Source organism: Populus nigra, chromosome 12, assembly GCF_951802175.1.
Source record: "Populus nigra chromosome 12, ddPopNigr1.1, whole genome shotgun sequence".
NCBI lineage: Eukaryota > Viridiplantae > Streptophyta > Magnoliopsida > Malpighiales > Salicaceae > Populus > Populus nigra.
Genome location: NC_084863.1, coordinates 11,613,220 through 11,637,597, shown reverse-complemented (window position 1 = coordinate 11,637,597; position 24,378 = coordinate 11,613,220). Strand labels below are relative to the sequence as shown.

At 33.6% G+C, this 24,378-nt stretch overlaps 2 protein-coding genes across 4 annotated transcripts; one reads left to right on the top strand and one right to left on the bottom strand.

Annotated features, from left to right (window-relative positions):
- The first annotated feature begins 9,864 nt into the window (after window positions 1-9,864).
- Window positions 9,865-17,811, top strand: LOC133669071 (agamous-like MADS-box protein AGL11). The gene is made up of 7 exons (XM_062089083.1): window positions 9,865-10,046; window positions 12,728-12,809; window positions 12,927-12,988; window positions 17,044-17,143; window positions 17,345-17,386; window positions 17,474-17,515; window positions 17,647-17,811. Exons 1-7 carry the CDS (start codon window positions 9,865-9,867, stop codon window positions 17,809-17,811), a joined length of 675 nt encoding a protein of 224 aa, XP_061945067.1.
- Window positions 17,812-19,822: 2,011 nt separating this feature from the next.
- Window positions 19,823-24,142, bottom strand: LOC133670038 (immune-associated nucleotide-binding protein 9-like). Of its 3 annotated transcripts, none has more exons than XM_062090441.1 (6): window positions 24,017-24,142; window positions 23,086-23,335; window positions 22,622-22,899; window positions 21,017-21,181; window positions 20,799-20,936; window positions 19,823-20,203 (listed from the first exon to the last, which is right to left on the bottom strand). In XM_062090441.1, the coding sequence occupies exons 2-6, from the start codon at window positions 23,318-23,320 to the stop codon at window positions 20,009-20,011; spliced, it is 1,011 nt and encodes a 336-aa protein (XP_061946425.1). In that variant the 5' UTR covers window positions 23,321-23,335; window positions 24,017-24,142; the 3' UTR covers window positions 19,823-20,008. The 3 variants fall into 3 exon arrangements, with proteins under 3 accessions (XP_061946425.1, XP_061946424.1, XP_061946423.1); XM_062090440.1 differs by having other exon boundaries at window positions 23,885-24,023; XM_062090439.1 differs by lacking the exon at window positions 24,017-24,142 and adding an exon at window positions 23,954-23,977.
- Between the last annotated feature and the right edge of the window lie 236 nt (window positions 24,143-24,378).

The window sequence follows — 24,378 nt, the reverse complement described above, 5'->3', positions numbered from 1 at the left end:
TGTTTTTTTGCCTTTTTTTGTGTTTCATACCAAAAATCACGCAACCTACTTCACGCAACCAAAAATTACATTTCAAAACATAAATTTTTGTCTAAAAAAAATCTTGTATTGTTTTCGATGTTACCTAGTTGTCGCGTGATTTTCCCACACCCTCCTCACAACAGTGTTATGCTCACTGTCCCAGCAGAATTTGTCCTGTGTATAAATAATTAATTTTAAATAAAAATAAATAATTTATTTACAATTATATTAATAATTTATTAGAAATAAGCTGAAAATTATAAATTAACACCAACCTCAAATCTGTCAAACCATGCATTGATTTGAGGGATCCATTCATGATGCTTGGATAACTGACTCCATTGAAACAATGGAATCTCTATTGATGATTTAAATGCCGATGATATTACTCGGGCAACCTCAATGTTTGTGAACCTTAAAATAAATGAAATAAATTCAATAGTGATTACTTCATAAATTATGTTGTAATTTTTTTTAAAAAAAAGTAAAACCTTAACAAACTTACATTGAAAGGGTGTCCTTCCATTGTGCCTTGTACTTGCAGGTAAATTGATTGCGTTGTGAAGGCACGCTGTCTCTGTGCTGTGAAGTAGCGTTGGAAGAGGCAGCATCGGTTGACGGCGCAGGTGGTGTAGGTGCCACTTCTTCGCTACTAAGGAAATATCATCTTCGCTGCTAGACGAACTAGCTGCGACCATACGTGAGCGACCAGCTCTGGTTTTCATTCTACGCATCTACATAATTTTATACAAATAATTATATAATTAAATTCAAATGTTAAAAAAAAATTTCGACAGCATCTCCCTATACTGGATACTACTCAAATCCACAAACCTGCACATATTAACAATAGCCACAACCAATTGACTCAATCTATACTAATTATTCCAACATATTCAAGTACTAATCCTAAGGTAAATTCAACATTAAGAATTACAATTCAACAAATTATTCAATAATTATACCAATACAACAATAAAATATATTCAATAAATAAAAAAAACTCTAGATTAACAATTAAAATTAATGGAAAAAATTAAACATAAATTATGCAATAATAGACTAAAATTAACAATTATTCTGAAATATTCAATTACTAATACTAAGGTAAATTCAACATTAACAATTACAATTCAAAAAATTATTCAATAATTATGCCAATACAACAAATTAAACAATAAATTCAAAAAAAACTCTAGACTAACAATCAAAATAAATGGAAAAAATTAAACACAAATCATGCAATAATAGAGTAAAATTAATAATTATTCCAACATATTCAATTACTAATTCTAAGGTAAATTCAAAATTAACAATAAATATTCAACAAATTAACTAATAATAATTATGCCAATACAACAATAAAAAATATTCAATAAATTCAAAAAAAAAACTATAGACTTTAGAAATGAAATATGTTTACTTTAATAATGTGTTGAATTCAATAATTTATCTACATTACAAAAAATACACCAAAACAAAAAAATTGCAAAAAAAAAAACCTTTAAAGTAAAATGAAATAGAAGAAACACATACATTTTAAACTGATGAAGATTCACAAGAAAACTTGCTAGAGATTGTAGGTGAAAGCATTGAAGAATGGAGAGGAAAAGAATTGAAATTTAAGGTGAAAAAAAGAGGAGAAGAAAAAATGAACTGAATGGGCGATCGCTGGAACTTATATGCCAGTTTTACCGACGGATATAAAATTAATTATTATTTTAATTTATTCCGTCGGTGAAGTGTCAAAAAGCCGTTGGTAATTTTTGAATTTCACATCAAAATTTTTAATGACCCTCCATATTTTTCGTGGTCCGTTGGTAATTCCGTCGACTGATGACCCAATCAAAGATGCATTTAATGCACAACTCTTTGGAATTTGCACAGTCTGTCGATAATTTTGTCGGTAAAATTGACCCGCCGACAACTTACCGATGGACATATATCCGTCGGTATAAACATCGGTGATTGTGGCATTTCAAGTAATTATTTTCAAACTCTCTATGAAATGTCGACAGACTTATTTCGTTGGTATGTACATCGGTGATTGTGGCATTTAAAGTAATTATTTTTTAACTCTCTGTGAAATGCTGACAGACCTATTCTGTTAGTATGGACATAGGTGATTGTGGCATTTCAAGTAATTATTTCAAGTAAAAAATATTTCATGTTACAAAATATATCATCCATAATCTAAATTACATGAAAAAAAGGGTTTTACACAGGGCTTCATTTTGATAGTTAGTCAGGATTTTCTTCTTCTTCATCATCAATTGAATAGTCATCACCTTCATCGCAATCTTTAATATGAATATCATATTCTTCATCGACATTTGCTTATCCGCTAGACCTAAAAACAACATTCAACTTCTCTGCATCAACATCAACAAGACTATCATCGAAAACATGAAAATTTGAATTTTCTTCCAATTCAATCAAAGGAGCAACTTGATATGGTTCAACAAACTCACTAACTTGAAAGACTTCATCTCGCATACTTGTGTCTTCGTTCTCATCCTGAACAACCTCGACACGACCCCGGGGTTTCGTTTTTAAAACGAACAACCAATCCACTCTTAATCAATCCTTTTTAAATGAAGGGGTGTATGTGTAATAAACTTGTTGATATTGCTTTGCGAAAACAAAGACATCGTTTATGTTGCGGAGTCTAGCTTTTGAGTTGATTTCGACCAGACCATAGTGCAGATCAACTCTGATTCCTCTGTCAGTCGTGTCATACCAATAGCATTTGAATAAAAACACTATATTCTGCTCGTTATGATATTGCAGTTCGACGACCTCTTCTAATCTACCATAGTAGTCAACTTCTAACTCATTACTAGTGGATCCCTTAACACAAACACCGCTGTTGTATGTCTTTTTTCCTTGCCCGTATTCTTCAGTATGGAAAACATATCCATTGACAAAATACTCGTTGTAGCACTTACATTTTCTTTCAGACCCCAGGCTTAGTGAAGACAATGACTTAGGCACACTCCTTCCCATTTGATAAACCTTGTACGTAATGTCATCAATAAACAATAAATGAACAAGAATCTCGTAATGACATGCATACGTACAGTAATTTTGCAAGTTAGAATGAGTTTGTGATAGTGCTTACATGTGTTCTGAACCACGTGGCAAATTGTTAATCTTGTAATTGAAAGATCTGGGATTCGGTCAGCTGTGAGTTATTGGAGAGCAAATATTTTCGATGTTGCCTGCAAGTGATAATGAGTGTATGATATTACAATATATAATTAACAATATATTACTAACAAAGTTTAATTAGTATTATATATATATATATATATATATATATATATATAAACTTACTGAATAAAATGTCTCAGCTCATCACAGTTAAATAGAACATAGTTGTGTGTTTGTTTGAACTCTATTTCCGACAAATATCTTCCTCTTACGGCATTTTAAGGTGTGGGTCGTCCAGTATTGGAGAATATTGACAAGTTCCCACTAGAAGGCACTTCACCGCCATCATCATGTCGTGGAACGCGATTGATTCTCGTTCTTAGATGAGGTTCGAAATAGTACAAGATAAATGTTGAAATCTCCTCAACAATATAGGCCTCACATATCGAAGCCTCAACATGTGCCTTGTTATTAACCTTTTTCTTAAGATTAAACAAGTACCTGTATTGAATTAATCAAGTATTTTCAATTAAGAAAAACATAGAAAATACTTTTATATATGAATTACATTGCAACTGTAATATCTAACCATTCGAATGGGTATATCCATCTATATTGAACCGGTCCTCCAGCTTTTGCCTCGAACGGTAGATGTATATGGAGAAGCTCCATTAAGTCAAAAAATAATAGAGTGAATATCATCTCAAGTTTGCATAGTGTCTCGACGATATTCGTTTGAAGCCTCTCAATGTGCTCAACATTCAACTTGCTGGAGCATATATCTCTGAAGAAATGATTGATCTCCATGAGTGCATCCCATATTCCCTTTAGCAACAAATCATGAAAAGCTCATGGGATGAGTGTTTGCATAAACACGTGACAGTCATGACTCTTCATTCCATACAATCTGCAGTCCTCTATATTAACCAGTCTTGATATGTTCGATGCATATCCATCCGGAAAACACAGACTCTTAAACCATTTGTAAATTAGCAGTTGTGCGTTTTTCTCTAACACGAAGCTTGCTCTTGGTTTTGCGACCCGTGACTCATCATAAACCAACTCCATATTTTTACGGTTACAGTATAAAGCTTTATCCAATCTAGCCTTGATGTTGTCCTTTGTCTTCCCCTTCACATCCATGACGGTGTTGAAAATGTTCTTAAACATGTTCTTTTCGATGTGCAAGACGTCAAGGTCATGGCGGAGCAGATTGGTCTTCCAATAAGGAAGCTCCCAAAAGATACTTCGTTTTACCCAATTATGGGTCAAACCAAAACCAGGAAAATTTTGCTTACCTGATTAAAGGCCAAACACAATGTCACCGTACTCTGATACAACATCATGCAATTCTTCACCAGAAAGACGCGGGGATGCAACATCTTTTTCAACTCTGCTAACAAAGAAATCTTTTCTGTGCTTTCTGTACCTGTGATTAAGTGGCAAGAAGCGACGGTGACAGTAAAAAAAAGAAGCTTTACCTCCGTTTGCTAGCGTGAATACCTTGTTGTTTTCCATGCAGTATGGACATGCAAGTTTCCCATGCGTGCTCCAACCAGAAAGCATTCCATAAGCTGGAAAATCATTGATAGTCCACATCAAAGCCGCCCTCATAAGAAAATTTTGTTTCCTCGATATATTATAAGTCAGAGCTCCGGAGGACCACAATTGCGCCAACTCATCAATCAACGGTTGAAGACAAACATCTATATTCTGCCCTGGGCTGCTTGGATCGGGTATGACAGTAGATAAAAACATGAACTCTGGCCTCATACACATTCCCGGTGGCAAGTTATAAACTGTGAGTATGACCGGCCAACAAGAATAAGGAGCAGCAAATGACCCAAATGGGTTGAATCTGTCTGTACACAACCCAAGACACATTTTTCTTGATTCAGCTGAAAAGTGAGGATGAACACTGTTAAAGCGTTTCCACGCTTCACCGTCAGAAGGATGCACCATCACACCATTAACCGCATCATGTGCTTGGTGCCATGTCATATGCTCAGCAGTCCTTGGTGACATGAATAACCTCTGCAGTCTAGGTGTGATCGGGAAGTATCTAAGTTTTTTATATACCACTAGAGTCTTTCCCCTGCCAGTTCTAGGTTTGTAACAGGAATGCCCATATGTCATGCACTCGGTCATCTCAGCATTTTCAAGGTAGTATAACATGCAGAAGTTATGGCACATGTTAATTTTTTGGTATCCTAAACTAAGGGGATTCATCATTGACTTTGCAGCATAGAAGTTCTCTTTCAGCCTGTTCCCTTCAGGTAAAATGCTTCTCGCCCATTCAATAATCTTGTTATACCCGGCCTCACTCAACCCATGATCTGACTTGATGGTGAACACCTGTGCTACAGCTGATAATTTACTATGGTTCATGTAACCATCCCATAATAGTTCGTCAGAATCTTTCAATAAATCAAAAAACCTAGTTGCATCTGCATTAGGTTCTTCTTCTACGATTGGACATTGACTGACATTACCTTGATTCATTCTCATTGCATTCATAACTATATTTCTGTAAGGATTAGTGTTGTCATTTGCCGCTTCATGCACGTTGCTAGCACTAGAAGTAGACCCAACCATCGTTTCTCTTATTCTCCTCTTACTAACAAATACTTCTCCATGTGTATACCAACACTGGTAATTCTCCATAAACCCTTTGTGTAGAAGATGTATCATTAAAACATGGATGCAGATATTTTTTATTTTGACACTTCCTGCATGGACATCTAATACCGCCTCCAGTAAAATTTCTGAGAATAGATGTTGCAAAATTAATAAAACCCTGAACCCCGTTACAATAATCAATCCTCCGCAATCCTTGGGGTAAATCTCGATACATCCATGACTTATATCGAACCTCTATAAAATTATGATGACATCATGTATTAATTAACTAAGTTAGGTAAATAAACTTGCAAAAATATTACTTTACCTCAATATTATCCAACAAACCAATCACAACTTCTCAAAAAATATTAAATATTCATCATCATTTATCAACGTCCATACAAATTAATATATATAAATTTACAGAAATTACCACTCGGCAATGCCATTGATAAAACTTTAAACAAACCCATTAAGCAAGCTATTAATTATTTCAAAACAGCACATGTAATTCGGTAATTCCATAAAGTTTTAACAATTTACAAACAAATACAATCTTATAAAATCTAAAACAAACCATAACAGGTATAGAATTATACATTCATATACTACAAGTTTGTTTGAAAAATAACAATAAAACATGTACATCTACTAACAAAATACATATACTAAAAAAACAATAAAATTGACATTTAATTAAATGTTAAAATTTAAAAGATAGAATTACTTACAAAAATTGAGAAAATCCGTCGGTAAATCAGAACACGGATGCTTTGACCACAAAACTTCAAGAAATATAACTTGTTGTGCTGAGATGAGGGAGATTTTTGTTTAGGAGGGAGGGGGGCTGGTTGTTTGCAGATGGAAAGAGTTGAGATTTGAAAGAAGAAGGAGAAATAGGGGAGGAGAGGGTCGGTAGAGAGGACATATATTAACTTTTTCCGACGGTTTCACCGACAGAAGATCTGTCAGTGATTCCGTCAGCTATTCTAACGAAAAAATCGACACGTCACCGTACAGATCTGCCATTTCGAATCCCTCGGTGATTCCGTCAGCATTTTAAATGGTGAACCGGTCACGTCACTGTACGAGCTGTCGTTTTGAATCCGTCAGTGATTCTATCAGTAAAAATAACCCCGCCAAAACCTTCACGTCAGCGACCCGTCTTTTTTTTAATTCGAAATGTTTTCCATTTGTAATTCAGTCAGTAACTACCGACGGACACTTTTCGTCGGTAGTTATCGACTGAATTACGGATAGAAAAGTTTCCGTCGGTAATTTTGACCTCAAATTACCAACAGAAATATTCAATCGGTAAATCCGTTGCTATTGAGCGAATTTCTGGTAGTGTTTTATTTTTAGTATATTAAACTTAGGTTCTTCTATTCATGAGTTTAAAGTATTAAATAACCCATTTATCTTGTTTTATTTATTAAGAATAAAATTATATTTTTAGTTTAACCTATATATAAGTTTTTATATTTAGGTTAAATGTGGTACTTTTTCACAAAATAAACAAAGAAGAATTCTAGCTTCCTTTTCTTTTGTGTTCGTAATTTTTTTTGTGTTAATTGAATTATTTTAACATAAAAAAGATCATTTACATTCAAATCCATCATTTTCAAAAGATTAATTTTTTTATAATCACTCGTAAGATTTTAAAGATTCATCTCACCTAAAATTTTATAGGTAAGATCTCTAGATATAATTTATATATTTATTTAATATATTTCTTCAAGTGAAAGTCTTTTAAACTTAAAACTTGCACGAACTCATACTATCTTGCACTTATTTTTATCAAATAAAATAGCAGTGATGGATTTGAATTCGTGACCGTTCGGTCAATATACAAGGCTTTTATATCATGTCAAGTAATTATCTCACTTAAAAATTTAAATTACTAAACAAGATTACAATATATAATTTATATAATTGTCTCGTGATGATAAAACCAAATGTGTTGCTACCATTTATGAGACCAGCAAATAAGCTTCAAATTGGTAATTAAGGCATAAAAAATGTACGAGTTCTTGTTGGTAATTCAGTTACACCATTATAGCCTTCATCTACACGTCCTAACTAGTGCACATAATACGTGGAAAAGCAGCACCAAACCCTAATCTTCCAAAGACATTTTCCTCTTCACATGAAGTGTCGGATCAATCTCTCAATCAGCACATCAACCATTATTTCAGCTAGAACAACCACATTTCATTTCATCTAGGTTTTTGAAAAAAAACACCAAATTCCCATGTCCCTTGTGAGAAATCCAATTTTTCACTCTTTCACTGCCCTCTTTTTGAAAAGTTAAGAGAAGAAAACAACAACAACAACAACAACAACAATAATAATAATAATCTCTTTTCTCTTCTTGTTTCTATGTCTAGATAGACGAAGGAAAGTAGAGGCTATAAATAGGGCAGAAGAGTCTTGAAGTCATAATAAGCACTTCCACTTTTTTCAGAAATCTAAACATTTTTCCGAAAGCTGAAGTGGCCGGAGATTAAGCCTGCAGGTCTGTGCTCCTTTCTTCTAAAAATATGCAAATGTTCTTATAAATGCATGGTTTCGTGCATAAATAAGCAAAGATTTTATCATAGATTTTTCTGCCAGTGAAAAAAACTCAAAACAGAATCTTCTTCTTTACCTTACATGTGAACACCTCCCCCCCCCCCCCCCCCCCCCCAGTTTTTTCTCTTTGCTTCAGTACCCATTCCCTAGATTTGCTTCATTTAACGTTATTCCCTTTTGTTTTCTTTCCCTTTTCTTCTGTGCAAAATCCATGTGTTGTTTAATTTGACCTGGTTTCTTCAGCTGACCTTTTTCCCCTTCTGTGTTTCTCTTTTGTACTAAAAAAACATTGAAGAAGCATACAGTTAAGAATGAGAGGGAAGATTAAAGAGAAGGGTTTCTTTCTTTATTTTTTCCATGTGTTTTTGAAGCTCTCTATCTTCAGTTCGACTTCTAGATCAGCTGGTCTTAAGTGATGCGCTTGAGGTTTTATTTTTTGAGGCAATTAATTCATGTCATTTTCACTCCAGCCACATATACAGTCATCATCAACATGGCTGGATAAATACTTGAGAGGAGAAACAGAAGTGACAAGAAATGGGATAGGAAAATAATTAGTAACTAAATCTTGTTTAACTCATGCTAGATTCTGCTCTGATTTTCATCAGATGAGGGTGTGCATCCACTTTTCTTGTAGCCCTTCTTCATATTTCTTATTGTGGTTTAAGTCTCTCTGAACCTAGATCTTTTGAGCTCAACCTCTTGCTCGAGATCTCCCGGCCCCGCCTCTATTTCCTCCCCTTTCTTAGTCATTCTTCACAGATCTTCATTAAACACCTTAAGCTTCTAATATATATATATATATATATATATATATATATATATATATATATATATATATATATATATATATATATATTTATTTCTTTATTTCTTTGTAGTTCTTTTTGACAATTTTCTTAAACATTTTCCCTCACCTCATAGCTTCTTCTTGAAATCAAGTTTCGTTCTTTGTTTTTTTGGGAGATTCTTGTTAGCCTAGCTAACTACTTCATATTTCTTAGTGGTTTACATCTTTCTGCACCTAGATCTTTTGAGCTAAAACGCATTGCTCAAACTCTCCCCCGTTCCCTTTTCTTAATCATTTTTACACATCCTTCTGATATTTCTTTCTTTAATTTGTAGTTCTTCTTTGCATTTTTATTGAACATTTTTCCTCGCCCCACCTTCTTAAAATCAAGTTTCTTTCTTTGTTTTTGGGGGACAATATTGTAGTGTGAACTCGTTGATTTATTTCGTCCAAAAAAATATTCTTTGACTATATTTAGCATAGGAAAAATGCAAGTGAAATTCTTGGAAACAGCTTTGCACTTCCTTAAACTGGAATAATACACTCTCTTTTGTTTTTATTTGCCTAGCTATTCCATGCTTTTTTTGGTAGACATGAAATGTAAAAGTCAGATAAGCTAGCTATTAGGTCAAGAAAATTGCTTGATAAGAGCATATATAATATAGAAGCTTCTTTGGGTTGTGAAAGAATTAATCTTTTGTGTAGACATGGGAAGAGGAAAGATTGAGATCAAGAGGATCGAGAACACTACGAATCGTCAGGTTACTTTCTGCAAGAGAAGAAATGGGCTGTTGAAGAAAGCCTATGAATTATCTGTCCTTTGTGATGCTGAAGTTTCCCTCATCGTCTTCTCTAGCCGTGGCCGTCTCTATGAGTACGCCAACAACAAGTAACTTTACCTTCCCTAAATCTTCATACCATAGGGTTTGTTCTCTCTTTTTTTTTTCGATCCTGAGATTTTCTTTTTTCACAAATCATTAGGTCTTGTTTCTTTTGTAATACTATACGTACATTTACTTCTTTTATAGAAGAAGAAGAGACAATGAAGGGTGAAATATTAGGAGGGTAGATCCTAAATCATGCAAACTGTCCGTGAGTTTTGGCTTTTCAAGGAGTTGTTTGTCAGATCAGAACATTTGACTAATTAGATCTTAGTTGGCTGGAACTCATATGTTCTTTTCTTCTTTATGCTGATGTAGAATAGTGGCATCATCACTTTCTTTCTACTCCATTTTGGTGGTTTATCTGCAATATTAAGCGCATGCTTTCGTTTCATGATTTTTCCGCCTCAAGTTCCTTCAAATTTATCAAATGGGATCTAGTGATAATAAACATTTTGGCTGTTTGTAAACTGTAATCATGATTTTCATATGAAAGGTGCTTCCTAAATTTAGGTTTGCCCTCTGCTATTTTACTATTTATAATGACCATTATGTTCTAAGGATGATAGTGATTTGCATATATAGATGCATTATAGAGGCTTTCCATCTTGGAAATTATGCAAATGTAAGTATGCTAGTTGATTGAGTCCATGACAGGTATTCTCTTTTATTAGTCATCTGCCATGTTTTTTCAATCCACCCTGCTTATTTAAATGATCAATAAGGGTCTTAAGGTTTCAAAGTTTAATTAGGGCTTCCATGAGCAATTAGTATAGTTATATTATTGAGAATTATAAATTGACTAGATGCTAATTAGTAATTTATAAGACTAATTTAACAGCAAAAACTATGTTTAGTACTTCATTTAAAACATTTGCTACCTTGTTGAAGAAAAGTTAATAACAAATTTATCAACAACAACACATAATACAGTACAATAATAATAATAAAGCATAGTATGGTCAGCTGCATGCATGATGAGGCTTTGCCAGGGATGAAAAGAAAGCAACACGTTCTTTCTAATCTCTTAACATAACTCTTCTTCCCATGGATCTAGACCTGGGATTGTAAAGCAAGCCCTCGCTATTGTCTTGATTCTCTTTTCTCCTTTTGGTGCTGCCCTATTAGAGGTTCCATAATGTATAGCAGTACAGACACAGAACTTTGAATGATTAAGCCTGATCCTTTCCCATTCCATTGCTAGTATGGGTTCTCAGTTTTTCATTACCTTCTGTTTCCACTTTGAGCTCTCACTGCCAGCATGCAGCTTAGACTTTTATCTTTTGACAGGACTCTTGTTCATTCTATACGAGAAGTTTTATAACAAGTCAGTGAGGACAAACAAAAATGAAAGCTCAAAGTGAAGACTAACCTAGACATATTTTAAAAGTTTCTTTAATGATCCATTCTATCTTTCTTCGCTTAGATTCAATTGTGGGGGTTGAATATGCTCTACCAACCAAATAAAAAAAAAGAACCATGGACGAAGTAGAAAGTAGAGCACTTTTAGGTCCTTGTGAAAAGGCACGTGGGGAGATACATTTGCCATTGTCTTTCCTACAAAGAAACCTGAACTGAATTTGATCAGTCCCATGATAACCTTTTTGTTCAATCTCTTGTAGTGTCTTCATTGATCACTCCTCTAAAGTTTAAATACTTAAATCAAAAAACAAGTCGTGGTGTAATTGATTGCAGTCTATGGGCTCTCAAGCTGCTTAAAATCCCCCCTCCAATGACCACAAGAGAGAAATCATTATTCATCTAAACTCTTCTTTCACTTGCTACAGAACTATCTATCAAAAATATATCCTTACTTTCAACTCACAACTGGACATGTAACTAAGAAAAAGATGTCAACTAATGCAGTACTGGTTTGGCGTCCTGTTTACGTACAGATAACTCCTTTCTCTTCCTTCAGTGGTGTAATTGATTACAGTCTTTACTTTTCACAGCACAGTATTTAAACAAATCTCTGATCGTTTTCCTCTCCCATTGATTGCAGATCCCATCTCTTTTTGGTCTTCCTGTTTCTATTTTCAGCTTTGAAACTTTCACATCTTTTGCTTGTTTCCCATGCATGTTTTACTTTCAGTATCCTCCTTGCTTGTCTTCTGTTTTTCCTTTCTTATGTTGGGGTGTAATAAATGAAGCAGAAAAGTAAAAACACTGCTTTTGCTAGGGTTTCTTCATCTTAGTGATAGAAAGTAAGAAGTCAAGGCAAGGTTTTGCAATAGTTAACTGGCACGTCAGGTGCAAGAAACTACAGGAATGGAATAATATTGTTTCTCTGTGCATATGAACTGAGCTGTCTTGGAAAGTTGACAATAACATTAGCTGATGTTTCACTGCTGTGTGATCTTTTTCTATATCTTCTCCACGTAGAATGATATACTAGGTTTGGGTCGGTTGACTAGGAAATCCTGTAAAGAAACCTTTCCATGCACTGCTTTTCATTATTATTTTTCATGTGATTTGATTTTCAATTTTAAATTGACAATAGGTCAAGTTGTGTATTTCATGCACGTGAATTAACATGGTGAAAACAAATCAATATGTTCATGATGATCAGTTTGAAACCCTAATGATGCTTCGAAGAATTTGAAACAGTGATGATGTAAAAACTAACCATGCATCTCAGTCCTGTTCTTTTGTGGTTTGAACTTAGAAACTTCTTCGTTTTTGGTAGCAGTATAAGATCAACTATAGATAGGTACAAGAAGGTCAGTTCAGATAGTTCAAATACTGCCTCTATCACAGAAATCAATGCCCAGGTATGCTTTTTGTTCCTCCCCTGTATTCTAATCTTTATCAATTTTTCCAAGTCCTTGAATTTTTGCTCAATTCATTTCCTGACTTACTTTTTCCTGTATTAAATGGATGAAATATAGTATTATCAACAAGAATCAGCAAAGATCCGTCAACAAATTCAGTTGCTACAGAATTCTAACAGGTACAATCTACACGGTACAAATTTACATTATTAATTGATTCAGTTTTTGTAATAAAAAATTAAAGGTAAACTTTTTAATTGATATATATATATATATATATATATATATATATATATATATATATATATATATATATATTATGAAATACGAGAGATTTATTAATCAACTTCTATAACTATTAAGAGGATTAGTTAGAAAAGTACAAAAAAAACTTAAAAGAGTAAGAAAACGTGCTAACAAAATTAAACCAATAATCAAAATCAAGCATAAAAGAGCCTGAATAAAAAAAAAATCCAAATAGTTTGCAATATAATTTTTCTTTTTATAAACATGATCAAAACATAAAAAAAAAAAACCCTATTGCATGCATTAAAAATATCATTGAATTCAGTTTGCAAACATCAAGGCTGCATAACATTTTATCTTTTAATCCAAGTAATGGTATTATAAGAATTTGATTCAACAACTCATTGATTTGTAAAAGCATAGCAATAGTCAATACTCAAAAGCATAGCTTTTTAAATAGCCAAGAACTTAGCTTCATTAAAATTCTTATTTCTTATTGGACAAGAAAAAATACAAAGGAATTTTCCTTTATGGTCTTTCAGAACACCACTAATTCCTTAAGGTCTTAGTTTATTATTTGAAGACGCATCAACACTCCACTTTAGCATACCTATAAAAGGAGGTAGTTAAGGAGAATCACTTCTCATATTTCTCCTCTTTTTTTTTTGGATAATCATCGAGAGGATATTGAAAAGGCTATTAAACCAATAGCCAAAGTAAAATATAGGGACAAGATAAAAAGAAAAAAGGAAAAAAAACTGATCTGCTACAAAAAAACACAAAGAGACCACCTAAGATTTCTTATTACACCATAATTTGATGTCATCAGAAGATTTTAAAAGGTCATTTCCTGTATAAATGAAGTTTGAATTCAGATTATGCAACCAAATAACAATCCGATGAAGGATGGTGGAGAAACAATCAAACAAACTTATAGTTCCCTTCTCATAAACAATTTTGTTCCTCAACAACCAAATACCCCAAGTAGTACTGCTGAAGATTAGTCTCCAAGCTAATCTTTGGAATTTACCCTGCACCATTCCAGGCCATTGCAGAAGCAGCGAGTCTATAGTGCTTGGCAAACAACATTGAATACCCCATCAAACCAAAACTTTCATCCAAACACTTCTAGAAAAGTTACAGTGTATAAAAAGGTGCTCTGAAGTTTTCAAATCTGATTTGCAAAAGACACGTGAAGCTTGTATGGCGGGCAAAACATTCTGATGATGGAGAAAAGCTTTTGTATTGACTTTGTCTTGGACTGTCAACCAGAGGAACACCTGAACTTTTGGAGGAGCCCCTCTAATCCAGGCATTAGCTTCAAAAACTCTATCATTAGCAGAAGAGGTACTATCAATTAGGGTGCTACAAGACGTAACTGAAAAACTTCCATCAGAATTATATGGCCATATGATTTTGTCCTATTAATTCATATAAAAAAATCATTTGATGAACAAAGTAAATCTGACTCGGTATAACAGAAACTCCCCTCGTCATATTTTGCTTAAATAGAAACTCAATGAAAAAGAGAATAGTACACATCAACCCAATATGTTTATTTCTTATTAAAAATCAGATTATTGCAATCATTTATTCCAAATAGACCAAACTATACCAAAGAAGAACAAACACCACACCTTTTTTTGCATAGGTTCTCATACCATGCCATTCCATAATAAGAAAAAGTCATCAAAAGATTAAGGCAAGATCAATTATTGTCCCAACCAATTTATAACTTGAGACCACGACTTCCAAATCAGTTCACTGTAAAGTAAAATATGAGTTGCAGTTTTAATTTTTTTTTCAAGAAAAAAACAATTTAAATCATTACCTTGAAACCTACCTTTTAGATACAAAAAATATTTTGTAAACCTATCTTTTGTGAGCACCAAAGTTTATCTTAAATGAATTTGCACAATATTTTTTTTGGTAATAGTCAAAATTTTTATTAAGAAAATGACTACAAAAATAATAGCCTAACTTACATTAGATGAACAAGTAGAGAAAAGAAAACAAAGAAAAGAAAAGCACAAAAGTTATTGCATGAAACAGGGGAGTGTAACAATTAGGGGAACAAAAAAACATAAGTAATCAACTCCTCCCTACTGAACATTCTCTATATTAAGCTCTAAAGAGCTGGAATCAAGCCTCATCCATAAAACAATAATTTAACACACCATGGAGAAACAGATTTGAAGGTTAGGGGCAGCATCATTAAAAATAACATCATTTTGGTGGAGCCAAAGATTCCATATAACACATGAGAAAAAAAGCTGTCATGAGAGATTTTGCTGCTTGTCTTTAACCATTGGTATCACATATCGTCAACAGATTTTGAAAAAACATTGTAAAGGCCCCGATTAGAAAGTAGTTTCATCCATATATTCCAAGTGAAGTGGTAGTGAATGAAGAGGTGAAGAGGTGACTTGAAGATTCCAAGCTTTTATTATAGAAAGCGCATTTTGATTCCTAAAGGGTGAGGTAGTCATGCTTAAATAGAAAATCTTTTGTGGTTACTTTATCTTAGATAAGGAGCCAAAGGAAAAGTTGCACTTTTGATGGGGTTAGTTTTATCCAAACAAAAAATTGAAATGGTTTGGCTCCACCATAGAGCAACTGGTCCATCATTTTGGAGCAAGATTTTACACTGAAGAGGTCATCGTTATTGAGAGTCTAGATTTTCGTATCCATCTTGTGGCAGAACAAAGGCTTGGAATCCAACAAAGATGATAAAAGTGATAGTTGTTCTTGTTCAATATGAAATAAAGGTTTGCGTCATTACAGAGACCAGAGCCAGATTCCATTGCTCCATCTACCCATGCCAGCCACCATAGCAGATTTAGAGGAAAACAAAAGATATAGCCTGGGCAAGGCTGTTTTGAGAGGGTAGTCACCAATCCAGTTGTCTAGCAAAACAGATGTTAAACTGCCATCCCCCACCATGAATTTGCAATGATTCGTGAAGACATGGTGAACGTCAGTTTGAACAATAGATATAATATCCTTCTAAATCTTGGAGGGTTGGTTGCAGAAAATCAGAATCTCATTCGTATAAACTGGATTGTACATTGAAGAGATAATTATTTTTTATAAACATGTACCTGGGGAAGAGAGTCTCCAAATCCATTTTAGCAGCAGGGCTCTGTTTTTCGATATAAAAAAGCCTACACCGAGGCCTCCTTGTTTCTTATCGTGTATTACTAGTCTCCATTGGATCTTGCAAAAAAATTTCCTCTTGGTACATCCGCACCACAAGAAACGTCTTTGGATGGATGAAAAAAGCTTGCCTACCCTTTTCGGCATCTTGAATACATACATAAAATATATAGGCAAAGAAGTAAGGACACTTTTAATAAGACAAAGATGTTCAACCATGCTTAATAATCTCAATTTCCACATATGAAGCCTTTTACAAAACTTCTCTATCATTGGCTTCCATGTGGAGATACGGGATGGATTGGCTCCTAGCTAGTGACATGTTGAGATATTTGCTTGAAAAGGAGTCTGATCTGCAAAAAATATATGTAGCGAAGCAAAAGCACAAGTGATCGTCGACATTGATACCAATAATGGAGCTTTTATGAAAGTTTATGTGAAGGCTTAAACTTAGAGCAAACCATCTCAGAATTCTCTTGACTTGAACTAACTTATCAATATCTATCGGGGATGAATATTAGCATGTCATCTGCATATTGCAGGTAGCTAATGAATTCCTAATGCGAATTTGCACAATATTAACTCAACATGTGAATTATGATACAAAGTTTATAGCTTAAATGAATTTGTCAGACTATTCCCTTTCCATAATCCATCCCATTTTAGGTGTAATGATATCCATGGCATTTAGAAAATGTACCAAAAGACTTTACCAAATTCGCATGCTTTCCCATTTAATTAGAACCCATACACGGATTAAATGGTCCTTTCATCATTTACACAATCTTCATCACAGTATGGTGCTGCTCATGCTTTCCTTTTTTTCTTGTAGGCACTTAATGGGAGAAGCCGTGAGTAATCTGTCGGTGAAGGAGCTAAAGCAGCTGGAGAATAGGCTCGAAAGAGGCATGACTAGAATCAGGTCAAAGAAGGTATGAACTTGTACAATTGGAAGCAAATATAGGAACAAATTTCTTGTCATTGTTGCTTAAAATTTTACGTCTTTCCTTTCTTTTTGACATGCACATAATTAACACGTACATCAGTGTATCGGCTTTCTACATATTTTCTGTATCACAGTTTTTTATATGTCCTCAATAGTTTTTGTGCTTTCTACTTGTCTATTGCAACAGCATGAATTGCTGCTAGCTGAAATTGAGTATATGCAGAAAAGGGTAATTCCTATCTTGCTCTCACTTTCATATTTTGGAAACTTTTTTTCTCTGATTCATGTTCAAATTGTTTTAAACGCCTCTTTTTAGGAGATTGAGCTGGAAAATGAAAGTGTCTGTCTTCGAACCAAGGTATGGCAGAAAACTAAATTTTCTTATGTTTCAAATGTAGTTGAGGTTCTGTTGATTTTTGTTTATCCTTGACAAATATAGCAGCATTTGACTCAAATGGCTAGCTTGTTCTTTACTCTTAATAACTTCAGATAGCGGAAGTTGAGAGGCTTCAACAAGCTAACATGGTCACCGGAGAAGAGCTGAATGCAATCCAGGCATTAGCAGCCTCTCGCAATTTTTTTGCTCCTCATTTTCTTGAGGGTGGAACTGCATACCCGCACACGTATAACAAGAAGATTCTCCATCTTGGGTAATCATCCTTTTCCATTTTCTCTTGTCATTGTTTTGCATTCTATGTTATCTATTACTTTTTCACTTATATTTGAATTGAAAAACAGATTTACATGATCAAATGAGAACGTGTTTCACTAGCCGAAAAAGCGTGCTCCTTCAATGGGATGATTAAACGTTGAATGTTGACTTGATATTGTTTTCTGCATTATTCATGCAGGTAAGAAACTGGAGAACTGATGTATTTTGATACATATGTAATCCAGAAAATGAAGACAGTACGTACGATATTATCTGATAGTGTGTGCCCTAGTTAAGATCAGTCCTTGAAGTACTGCTGGTCAATGTAAGCTGGATGTGTTCTAGCTAGATAAGATATCAACATTATTAATTGGCACTGCTTTAATTTGTATGGATTTTTTGTATGAACTCTACTAAATCACTGTTGAAAGGCAGTGGTTATGCTAGTTCTAGTCTGAAGGATTTCTATCAGATAAATAAAGTTCATATATAGATATAAACATCGTCTTAATTACTTGCGAAAAGAAAAACCTTTAAAAGGGCACCTATTATTTTCACGATAATAAAAAAAAAAAAAATGAACTTTATTTATCTCTTATTAAGCTGAATCAGTTCTATTCGTTGCTATTCCTCAAGATTATAACCATTTCTTCGCGTAGCAGATTTTTCTGCAATTTGGTTTTCATTATGCTGTATAAATAGATGGTTTGTTGCTCAATGAAATTAATCCTCTGCAGACTCGAAAATTAGCTCTCTCTCTCGTTATCTTTAAACTCTGGTTTGATAAAAAACCATCATCCACAAACTAAAACTAATCCAAGAATACCACGTAGTCTGAGAAATGAAAGAATATGTAGCATGCACCGACCATTGACTACGAACGAAGATAGGGCAAAAATGGATAGGGATGGAAAGCTACCGATCGATATCCACCGGCTCCCTGGAAAATGGGGTAATCGAGACATGCCATGCGAGAGAGCATGAATCCAAACCAATACCTACTGGGAGAGAAATGGAGGGTCCTAAACCGGACCCGGCCCAACTCACTTCCATTGCCATTCAAAAGTACGAGTACAAGAAACTCCACAATATTACAAATTAGTTTGATTCGGATTGTTAATGCTTTTTTACCATTAAATAATTTTTTTCTGTAAATTTAAAAAGTTTATTGTAATTATTTAATTAAATAAATTAAGAATTATATGTATTAATAAATAATAATAAATTTATTAATTATAATATAAAAACTGAATGAAAGCTTAGCTAGAAAATATTGAATATTGAAATTAAATCTTAAAAATTTTAATTGGTTTAAATTAATAAAATTTAATTTAATTTAGACAAAACAGGCATTAACTCAAAATCAAAATAACATTAAATAAAATATCAAATTCTAATTAAATTAAAAATAAAAAATTTAAATGACAATAAAATTAAAAAAAAAAACATTGTTACATTTTCATTATATATATATATATATATATATATATATATATATATATATATATATATATATATATATATAGTTTACCAATTTTTCGAATCCACACTATAATGGTTAAGTGAAAAGTAAGAAAAAAGAGAAGGAATGAATAAATAAAAAGGGGTTAAGAATTGTTAAATAAAAAAGCAAAGAAGAAAAAACTTGAATGAAAGAAAATAAGATGGTTCACTTTTATATACGCAATGTTTCCATTTCAAAAAATATTATATATATATATATATATATATATATATATATATATATATATATAACAGAGAAACTCCACAATATTATATCCGCGTCCCACATCCACTAAAGGTGCTTTAACCACTATGGCAATCTTCAACCATAGTAAAATTCTTCAAATGAGCAGGATATATCAATCAATTATATTATGTATGTATTACTAATAAAATATTTATCTTAAGTCATTACTATATTCCTGCAAAAATAAAAATACAAGTTTGAGGATCAGCACAAATCCCGAATAAAACTAATCTCATCCTTTAAAAGAATGTGAGGATACCGGATAAAAAAAAATATATATATATATATTATGTATGTATTACTTGGAACCGTATCATTTCAGGCATCATGTACTATTACAAAGAAGCATTTGCAGCGAGAGCACTGCATGCATAAACCACAATATAAACACCAAACACAATAGCATTCTCGTACGTTTTCAATCAACTGAACATGGTCTGTCGATTGTGTCAGAGAATGGCACAGCCTCCCTTCTTACGGAGCTCCTCCTGAGCCTTCTCTAGACTCTCTCTTAGCATGCGAATTTCTTCGTTTGATTTCCTTTGCTCTGATTGTGCATTCTCTTCTGCGCGAAGTCGAGCAGCATGCTCTTCTGCCAACCGCCGCTCAAGATTACCGGTTGCCTCTTTAAGCTTCATCTCAACCTACACGTCAACATAGAAATCAAAAAATAATTGATACACTTGTGCCCAGCCAAAATTATGTGATTAGGGGTTTCCTTCTTTTCAAAATGCTTTCAAAATAGCTAATCTAACTTGTAGCCACTTAATTTTCACTGCAGCAAGATTTCATTATTTGTTCACAACAACTGCGTTATTCATTAAAATCATGAGTATCTATATACTGTCTCTAAATCTTGAGCTATGGTAAGTGCATTGTGAATTAAATCAATGGCAGCATGCAGTTTCCCAGTAACAAGAGTTCATAAAATGTCAGATTGAATAAATCACACACAAGGGTGTACTTCCTCTTTTTTCTATGAAAAGCAGGAGGATTCAAGAATATATTACAAACAAAATTATAATGTTTGTAATCATACAATTACAATCTGAGAATTTGACCAGTACCATTAAACATAGAATAAGGATTTCCTGAGGAATAAATGAATCTTGATTTTGCTGAGAGAGATCTTTTAAAAACATAGGAGGCACATGACCGTTTTAAAGACTAACTAAATCTTCAGATCCTACAAACAAGAGAACATGGGAAGCCTGTGAAAACAAGGGAATCGAGCAATACCATCTCAGTTACTCGTTTCAGCTGTTCTTCATATTGTATTTGCATCTGCTCCTTCAACTCTGATATTTCTCGTATAGAAATGTTCCCTTTCATGGAATTAACCTCTTCTTGTTGATCACGGAAGTTCATTTCCCCTTTCTATCATATCAATCAAGTTATCCTCCCAAAAATTTTACAATGAAGTACAAAAACATAGCCAAAGTTTACAAAAAACTAACCTGTATTTCAGCAAATAATTCATCACTGTATGGTTGCCCAGCATTCTGTTCTATGACCCTGTTTACAAGGGAGAGAAGCTCCTGCATCTGCTCAGCTCTCTTAGATAAATCTTTAGTTTTGTTATCGAAAAGAACTCGTCGATTCTCACACAACTTGAGAACTTCCTGCAAAAAAAATTTCAATAAATTGTCATGTATTTAAATAAACTACAAAATTTTGCATGAGTTATCCTGCATTTAATCACTATAGGTAAATATCCGGCCATTCACTCAAGTGCAGAAACATTCCATCTCTCACCTGAATAACAATCTTACTTTTGACATTGACAAAATCTGTTGGTAGTGTCATCATTATTGGTGACAACAAAGAAAAAAAATTAACTTCAAAAGATGCTCATCTGACAGACAATTTTTCAGTAAACTAACTAAACTAGTTCGCTCATTCAACCAAATGTCAGCTATTTCTTAAACTAGTTAATAACATTTTCAAGGTCTTAAAGCATGATCAGCACTGGCCAGCCAAGACTTTTTTGTATAAGGCTGCCCTGCAAATATTAAGCTTTGCATTTATACTTATTTTCAACTAATAATCATGTCAACATCATAACATCACACCAACCTGAGCATTTGGATCTGCACGATTTAGCAATAGCTCAAATCTAGTAAATCCATCTTATCTCTAACTTCATAACAATTTAAATTAAAAATCAATAGCACTAATAAGCAAGTCGATGATAAGGAATGCAATGGAAATAAGTAAGCTTGCATCTAAACTCATTTTTCAACCATGTAATAGGCATAGCATCTAAACTCATTTTTCAACCATGTAATAGGCATAAGTTCGTAAGTTGCAATAAAAAATCTTATAACTCAGAAAGGTGGCACACCAACCAAGAGCATTTGGATCTATATGATTTAGCAAAAGTACACATGTTATTTATTTTCAATCAATAACGAGTCAATTCTTGTAGCAACTTTACTGACACTTTTGGAAAACCAAATCAAAAGTATAGATTTAAGTAACAAAAGTAATAAATTTTTGCACAATATTTATTATAGTTCCCACTAACTAAAAGAAAGACACAGAATCATGACTAAATAACACAAGTGAAATTACAGAATGCAGAAAAACAAAAAGAAGAGAGAAGTTAAAGAAAACTCTGGGAAGATATTCAATAAGAAGATAAACCATTTACTAAAATGAATATATTCCTAGAACTTTTAATTAAAATTCAGAATCTAATAAATTTCCCAGCTTTATAAAGATAGCATCTTTAAATTTTAGTTTGTTGAAGGGCAGCTGTAATGCATAGTAATCTTTAAATTTAGCAAACTTGAACAATAACTCTCTCTGGAGACCAACAAAGAGGGAGAACATGCAAACTTTCACCTCTAAACAACATGGAGTTGTATGCTACAAGCTACGTTCAAATCCAACATACTAAAGATACCATTAATCTTCCAGACAATAAAGAGCTTAAGATCTTGAGATACCATACTTGCACAACTCAAACAATAAGCCAAAGTAACAAATGAAATCATACTAAGTTTCCAATTGATAAATGTAATAGGTGAAAAAATAAAAACAAAAACAAAATGAGTAACCTTTAAAGGTTGTGGACACTCGCGGCCCAAATAATCTTCTAATGTCTCATCATTATCTTCAAGCTCATCTCCCCCAGTGAAGACTACAATCATGTAGTCAAGAATCTTACTTCCAAACAAAGTTTGTAAGCTGCGAAGGGCTGCTTCTTCTTCCTGTGAAAAGCGGGTCCTAACTGAGAAGACTACAAGGACTGCGTGGATCCCATCCTTTGCCATATTAATACATTTGACAATTTCTCTGCCAACAAATTCAGATCCAGCAGAAAAATCAAAGAGTCCTGTAATGGCTAATTTGTTAGTTCTTATGCACCATGAAGCCATATACAAATTATGCGGTACATAACTAACAAATAGGATGAAGTGGAATGATTTGTAGGACCAAGTTTTCTGGAAAATGTTAAGATTAATTAATCTTAACATTTTCCAGAAAACTTGGTCCAAGCAAAATAGCTTACTGTCCATACCAGGAGTATCAATGACATTGATAATTTGACCATCTCCCAGTACAGTACTCTGCAATTCACAAGTACTGGTAATACCAGATGAGCTAGCTCTTGACTTGAAGGCCTTTCTTCCAAGAATACTGTTACCGGTTGCACTTTTTCCATTGCCTGTGCGTCCAACTAAAACAACTGTTCGAACCCCATTGGATGGTGAAGCAAGCTCCCAATCATCATCTATTGCACTTCCACCCATCATGCCAGATCAGATTACCTACAACATATAAATGTTTACACGGTCTGGTTGGAGAATTTCATGTTTTTTTAAAGTAACAACGCAACTAATCATACAAAGCTTATTCTTAAAACAAGCTTCTTATGTTCCATTACCAAGCAAAACTTATAGGACTATCTATATCCATAAAGTAATTATACTACAAAAGCTGCTCCACAATTACACAGAGACAAGAGCAATGCGTAAATTATTCTGCAGTAGTACAAATTTTCTTCGCTTTAGCATGCCACTAAGGCTATCAATCCAAACCCCAGGTGACATAAACAGTGCTCGAACCGTGGTTTGTTACACATCAAATTCATAAGCTCTTCCGATAAATGAAACATTAATGACCAAAAATACATAATCACAAAGAGAGTGAGATCTCCATCAATATAGCCCACAAACCCAAAATAAACCAAAGAACCAAGTAAACCTGGTTAGGAAATTTCAAATCTCATTTGTGATTTCATAAAAATAAAACCCAGATATAAAAGATTCAAACAAGAAAAAGGTAAAGTCTTTTCCTTTTTTCTTATACACTGTTACCTCTGCAACCAAACCAAACGAAGAGAACCCACAAATCAAAGAACTCCAAAGGCAAACATAACAGTGCACCTGTAAGGATAGATTTGAAAACTTTGATCGCCGTATAAGATAAAAGGTAAGGAGATTACTTACTTAGTCAGTAAGCGAAAGGAAGAGACAAGAGAGAAGATAAAGAGTCTTTAATCTAATCTATTGAGCTGTGTATGGAGACAAATAACTAGTCTGTAGAAGACCAAAGACTACAGGGACAAGGAAAATTATTGTTATTTGTTAAGAGTATTTCTCTTTAGTCCCTGGATTTTGGACCTAATTATTTACTACTCCCTTTTATTTGAGATCTTATAACTTGATCCCTTTTCTTAAAACCATAGTTTTTAAACCTAGCCCGGTGGCCGGCCCGGTTCAAGACTCGGGTTCTGGGTTTTGACCGGGTCACCAGGTTGCCCAGGTCTATCTCTATTTTAAAAAAAATTCAAAACGATATCGTTTTAGTA

Bases quoted from the DNA above. Each gene is read 5' to 3' on its own strand.
- LOC133669071 (XM_062089083.1), top strand. From the start codon at position 9,865: ATGGGAAGAGGAAAGATTGAGATCAAGAGGATCGAGAACACTACGAAT. The intron at 10,047-12,727 runs GTAACTTTACCT...TTTTGGTAGCAG, and splicing joins TATGAGTACGCCAACAACAA to TATAAGATCAACTATAGATA. The intron at 12,989-17,043 runs GTACAATCTACA...TTTTTCTTGTAG, and splicing joins TTGCTACAGAATTCTAACAG to GCACTTAATGGGAGAAGCCG.
- LOC133670038 (XM_062090441.1), bottom strand. From the start codon at position 23,320: ATGATGGGTGGAAGTGCAATAGATGATGATTGGGAGCTTGCTTCACCA. The intron at 21,182-22,621 runs GTTACTCATTTT...TTTTTTTTGCAG, and splicing joins AGTGTCCACAACCTTTAAAG to GAAGTTCTCAAGTTGTGTGA. The intron at 20,204-20,798 runs GTATTGCTCGAT...GTTGACGTGTAG, and splicing joins TGAAACGAGTAACTGAGATG to GTTGAGATGAAGCTTAAAGA.